The sequence below is a fragment of the Sturnus vulgaris genome, unplaced genomic scaffold, assembly GCF_052056855.1.
Source record: "Sturnus vulgaris isolate bStuVul1 unplaced genomic scaffold, bStuVul1.hap1 Scaffold_155, whole genome shotgun sequence".
NCBI lineage: Eukaryota > Metazoa > Chordata > Aves > Passeriformes > Sturnidae > Sturnus > Sturnus vulgaris.
Window position 1 is genome coordinate 1,699,270 of NW_028276072.1, and position 6,159 is coordinate 1,705,428.

At 49.0% G+C, this 6,159-nt stretch overlaps 1 protein-coding gene across 1 annotated transcript; it reads left to right on the forward strand.

Moving 5' to 3' along the window:
- The first annotated feature begins 4,548 nt into the window (after window positions 1–4,548).
- LOC148219322 (olfactory receptor 14A16-like) lies at window positions 4,549–5,542 on the forward strand. The gene has a single exon (XM_088157744.1). It carries the CDS (start codon window positions 4,549–4,551, stop codon window positions 5,527–5,529), a length of 981 nt encoding a protein of 326 aa, XP_088013870.1. The 3' UTR covers window positions 5,530–5,542.
- Window positions 5,543–6,159: the final 617 nt, after the last annotated feature.

The window sequence follows — 6,159 nt, forward strand, 5'->3', positions numbered from 1 at the left end:
GTAAGGAATCAGTCTTGTCTGAAATTCCCAGGTATAGGGAAAACCTTCCCTGGAGTTTGCTGGCTCTAAAGGGGGCTGAGGTTGGAGCACTGTGTGAGCAATGGGGAAGGCAGCTGAAAGAAGCTGAAGCACAGGATGTATTAAAATGCATCCAAAAATTGCACTTGGAAAAAGGAAAAGAACTTATGGGTATAGGAAGATGAGGGTGAATTTTGTAAACAGAATCCCAGAAACAGCACCAACAGAAGGATCAATTGTTGTTGGTACTCTCCCACATGGAGGAACAGAAAATGTTCTTAATCTTGAGCTTGGATTTGTTTGTGCAAGAGAAATAATAGTAATATAATAAATAATTATATACATATGTAAAAAAAATATTTAAAATGTATCTATTTATATGTATATAATAACATTGTAGAATAATGTTCCAAATACTGATTTTTTTAGTTTTGGCTACTCAGGGATTTAACACTGAATACTCTAAAGAAATGATTGGCCAGGACCCAAATATCCCTGGTAAACTGTGAGATTGTATACAATGAATGAAAGAGGAAAGGATGAAATTGGCAGTTTTTACAGGGTTTGCTGACACTAGGATGTGCAAGGCTTTATTTCTGTGAAAAATGCAGTTTGTAAGACTGCTGGGTTTTTTATATACCAGACTACACAAGCTGCAGCATTGATTGAACAGATGAAGGAGTTGTTAAAAGAGCAGTTGGAAAAACGAGGAGATGGGAACCTGTCCCGATGGAGAACCCATCTCCCAGATGTGCTCCCTACCCTTAACAATGGCCCCACTGGGAAATGGGAACCCCCTGGATGTGCATGGCTGCACCCAGTTTGCAAATACAGCCATGGACAGTGACACTGTGACTGCCTGGGAAATTATTCCGGGTGTGATGGCCCCTGACAGGGCCACCCCAGAGGCTGCAGGGCTGGACCTTCATGCATAGGAATTAATCAGGAGAAATCAGGATCAAATGAGAGTCATCAGTACTGGAATAGTGATTCAGATTGCTCCAGGATACTTTGGTTTGATGATTGCTCACTCAAGCTTGGCCTTGAAAAGTGTTCATGTCATGGGAGGAGTAATTAGTTCAGATTATCAAGGATAAATTAATTAATTCTGTTAAACAGAAGTGAACAGTTGGATTATTCAACCCCATATTCAGTTGTGGAAGGGTAGCACAATTATTGATGCTGCAGTTTTAAAAGAACTGTGCAAAAAGGACATCCACCTCAAATCACTGCTGTTCATGGAGATAAAGGGTTTGGATGCACCAGTCCTAATAATGGAGCCAGAGTGTGGGAGCAGAGGCCAAATGGCCCTCCCAGGCCAGCTGAAGGAACAGCTCTGGGGAAAAGACAACACTGTTTGACTCCTGAAACCTGGCTGAGAACAATGGGAATGTGTCCCTGCAGCCAAGTGCTCTGTGCCAGAACAAGTGGATGTTATGGGATATTGTTTTAGAGATCCTGCCAGACCAAATCTCCCTGTTTGCCCCAACAGCTCTTTGGAAAATGCTCTGATCCACGGGGCTCCATGTGAAGGCTGATGTGACACTGAGGATGTGGAATTCCACACAAATTCCATCCAGGAGCCTGGGTGCCCTCAGGGACTGGGACCTGGCACCTCTCCAGCCAGAGGGGAAAGGACCCCACCAAGCCTTGTCACCCACAGACAGCACAGTAGAGCTGAACAGCAAAGGACCTTGGGGACATTATTCTGGAATTAAAAAGGCATCAGCTCCATGGACAACAGAATTATTGTTCCTAACCCAAATGAGATTGAAGAAAAATAATGAAGAACCGTGTTACTAAAGAACTACTGGTGTTTGTAAGTTGTATCTTGATAGCAGCCACAATCTTTGTTTGCCAGAAACACCTCTAGAGTTTTACCAAGGATTAGTCATGAAAATTGTGATGAAAATGTAAATATCAAAGTAGCTGAAATACTCAGTGTAACTAATTGCTGGATATGTTCTTGACCAGAGGGAAATCAAGGCAGAGCCATGGTTTGTCAGGACTTGCTTGATCCCAATCAGCCCCGTGGTGCATTTGGTGCTGAGCCCTTGAACCTCAGGGCCTGAGAGGAGATTGCACAAACCTTTCCAGGAGTCCAAATCAGAAGAAAAACCCAAAGTGTCTTGAGGCATTAATGGGTCCCACTGAGGTCCATCCTCAGCACAGGCTCCTCATGGACTCCTTAGAGAAGAGAACTGGTGGAGGCCAGAATTGCCCAAAAACCACTCAGAGAGTAAGAGAGGAAAGGAAAAAGGAAAGTACCTTAAAAAACGGAAGTAACTTGAAGCATTAATGAGCCCAAATGAGTGTCAGTACAAGGCTCTCAAGGGACTCGTTAAAGCAGATAATTGGAGCCATGATTGCATAAACTACTAAAAGAGTTGGTGTCAAAAGGGAAACTACAAGTACCTTAAAAAAACTGAGTACCTTGAAGCATTAATGAGCCCCACTGAGTATCATTACTGACAAAGCCTCTCAAGGGATTAATTAAAGCAGATAATTGGAGGCCATCACTTCACAAACCTCTCAGAGACTCAGTGTCAAAAAGTAGAACTTAAAATTAACCCTGAGTTCCTTGAAGCAATAATGAGCCCCACTGAGTGTTGTTTCTGACAAAGGCTCTCAAGGGACTCATTAAAGCAGATAATTGGAGGCCATGATTACACAAAGGTCTCAGAGATTCCAAGGCAAAAGCAAAACCCAAACCTTGAGTATCTCAAAGTATTTATGAGCCCCACTGAATGTCAATACAAAGCTCTCAAGGGACTAATTAAAGTAGATAACTGGGGGCATGATTCTATAAACTACTAAAAGAGTTGGTGTCAAAAGGGAAAGACTTGACATTTCTATGTCCTCACCTGTCATCTCTGCCTCGAATTTCCTGCTCTAACTGGAACCAGGGGACGCTTTCTCAGTTGTGTCCCTCAGTGGGACCCATTAAAACTTCAAGAAACTTCAGCATTTTAATTTGAGTTCTTGAGAAGTTTTTGGAACACTCTCTCAGGGAATGATTATAATGTAAATATTTAATGAACCAAGAGGATTCATTAAAGTCCTTTTGCTGTGTCTGTGCTGCTGAGCTGGGCCGGGCTCCTGGCACAGAGGTAAACCAAGAGAAGCTTCAAAAAGACATTTCTGCTGAGGAGCAGCTCCTCTGCCAGCCCAGCAGGGCTGAGGGCACTGCCTGCAGGCACTGAGGGCACAGGAGCCAGGCACAGACAGGCTCAAGGCAATCAGGACTGGGAAGACATTGAGCTGAGACTGCACTTGGGGAAACATCTTCACAGCCCTGGACATGGTGAGTGTGTGGGTGCAGGGCAATGTCCCCTGTGCTCCTGGAGGGATCTCCTGGAGCCAGCACAGCCCACGGCCTGGGGGATGTGTCAGGAGGACTCTCGCAGTTTCTCTGAGGCACAGGAGGAGGAGGAGGAGGAGGAGGAGGATGATGATGTTCTGCAGAGCGGGGCTGCCCTGGGCACCGTCAGAGGGACAGGGCAGGACGGCTCCTGCTGCCAGGGACGGCTGCAGGGGCTGAAGCTGGGGCTGCAGCCAGGGCTGCCCAGGGCTGTCCTGCAGAGCAGCTCCTGCAGCCCTCAGGGCTCTTGGCCAGCCCAGGCCATGTGCCACCTGCCAGGGACAGCTCTCAGCCTGCCTGGCAGCTCCCCATGGACTGTGGGGAGAAGTTGGAGGTGGAAGGAGCCACCCCCATCAGGGCAGATCCCTCCTGCTGTGGAGATGGTGCTGCATGGCCAGGGCTGCTCTCAGCTTTCTCCTCAAGGCAAGGCAAAGGGGCTGTCAGGTGTGTCTGTGTCACTGACACTCCTGCACTGTCCCACTGGGCATCAGCAGATGTGCCTCACATGTCCCTCACAAAGTGCCTCCTCATCCTCCTGTGCCTACAGACAGCAGCAGCAGCACCTTGGCTTGCAGCATCTCAGTTTGTGTGAGCTGCCCTTAAGGCCCTGCTGGCAGGGAGATGGCCCTGGGCAGTGCCCTGTGCTGGGAGGGCTCTGCAGGGCAGAGCTGAGCCCCCAGGGCTGGGCTGGGCTCTGGCAGCACTGGCAGGGACAAGGCTTGGATAGAGAGAAACAGCTCCCAGTAGGCACAACTGCAGGCAGCAGAAAGACAGGCCAACTCTTGGTTTCCCTCTCTCTCTTTTGAAATTAGATCCTTCAAAAAGACTACATTATTTCTCAAGAATGTTATAAGTGCAATCACCCTGAATTAGAGGGAGGTGTGATTAGTAAAGTTCAGCTCTGTGAGACTAGCAGGACTGACTGCACTGGGGATCAGGGAGCCCTGTCTTCCCTCTGGGCTCCTCAGTGTTCAGACTGAGAGCACTGATGAAGTAGTAACTCAGCAGCACAAACTGAGCTCAAAAATAAAAATCCTAAATGAAGTTTCTCCAAAGGATAAGTAGTTTTCAGTGAATTCTATATAATATTGCATAGGATTGATTCAAAGAGGTTGGTCCCACCTTGTTAATGTTGTGTTTCAACAGTCCACAATGCCCAGAGTGAGGAAATGTCCAACAGCAGCTCCATCAGCCACTTCCTCCTGCTGCCATTGGCAGACACGCGGCAGCTGCAGCTCCTGCACTTCTGCCTCTTCCTGGCCATCTCCCTGGCTGCCCTCCTGGCCAACGGCCTCATCATCAGCGCCGTAGCCTGCGGCCACCACCTGCACACCCCCATGTTCTTCTTCCTGCTCAACCTGGCCCTCAGCGACCTGGGCTCCATCTGCACCACTGTCCCCAAAGCCATGCACAATTCCCTCTGGGACACCAGACACATCTCTTATGCTGGATGCGCTGCTCAGGTGTTTACTTTTACCCTTTTTCTTTCTTCTGAGTTTTCCTTTCTCACCATCATGTGCTACGACCGCTACGTGTCCATCTGCAAACCCCTGCACTACGGGACCCTCCTGGGCAGCAGAGCTTGTGCCCACATGGCAGCAGCTGCCTGGGCCAGTGGCTTTCTCAATGCTCTGCTGCACACAGCCAATACATTTTCCCTGCCCCTGTGCCAGGGCAATGCCCTGGGAGGATTCTTCTGTGAAATCCCCCAGATCCTCAAGCTCTCCTGCTCCAAATCCTACTTCTGGGAACTGGGGCCCACTGCAGTTAATGCTTTTCTATATTTGGGATGTTTTCTTTTCATTCTTTTCTCCTATGTGCAGATCTTCAGGGCTGTGCTGAGGATCCCCTCTGAGCAAGGACGGCACAAAGCCTTTTCCACCTGCCTCCCTCACCTGGCTGTGGTCTCCCTTTTTATCAGCACTGGCTTTTTTGCCTACCTGAAGCCCCCCTCCATCTCCTCCCCATCCCTGGATCTGTCACTGTCATTTCTGTACTCGGCTGTGCCTCCAGTGCTGAATCCCCTCATCTACAGCCTGAGGAATCAGGAGCTCAAGGCTGCACTGTGGAGACTGATTACTGGATGTTTTAAGAAAAAGCAAACTGCTTGCCAATCTCTGCAAATCACTTATAATAATAGTAACCTTTAACAGAATGTGTTCGATTTAGTGGGTGAATTTTCTTTTCTGTCACTTGTTATAGTATTTTATTATATTCCACAAAGAAATGTCATCCTTTGTGCATTATTTCATTTTCTTTCTCCCTCTGTTTTTTGTGTACCCATATAGCGTGAATGAGGGGCTGCCATCTCAGTTCCTTTAAATGAATTAAAGGAGCTCTCTGCCAGCAAAGTTTTCTCCAGAGATGCCCCTTCCCTTCTCTGGAGCTGCAGCAGCAATGTCTGTGTGCAGAGCTGGGGGCAGATCAGTGCTGGCACAGCAGCTGTGCCCAGCAGCAGCAGCAGCACTTGGTGTTGCCAGTGCTGCTCCCGTGCCACTGCCCCGCTGCCCTCCTGGCCCTCGTGTGGCTGCAGGGCCTGAGTGCTCTTGGGGCCAGGCACAGCCCTGGGGGTGGCAGTGCCAGGGCTGCAGCAGGGACAGACCATGGGCACTGCTGGGGCAGCGCTGACGCCTCAGGGCAGGGCCTGGGGGCTCCAGGCTCCTTGGCCAGGCTCTCTCCACAACACTTGGCCAGCCCAATGCTGAGCAGAGAAAAGCCCGGGAGCAGCCCCAGGTTGGCTGTGGGCAGGCTGGGGGCAAACAGCATGGCTGGTGCTCTGC

Excerpts from the sequence above, each read along its gene's own strand:
- LOC148219322 (XM_088157744.1), top strand. The coding sequence starts at position 4,549 with ATGTCCAACAGCAGCTCCATCAGCCACTTCCTCCTGCTGCCATTGGCA.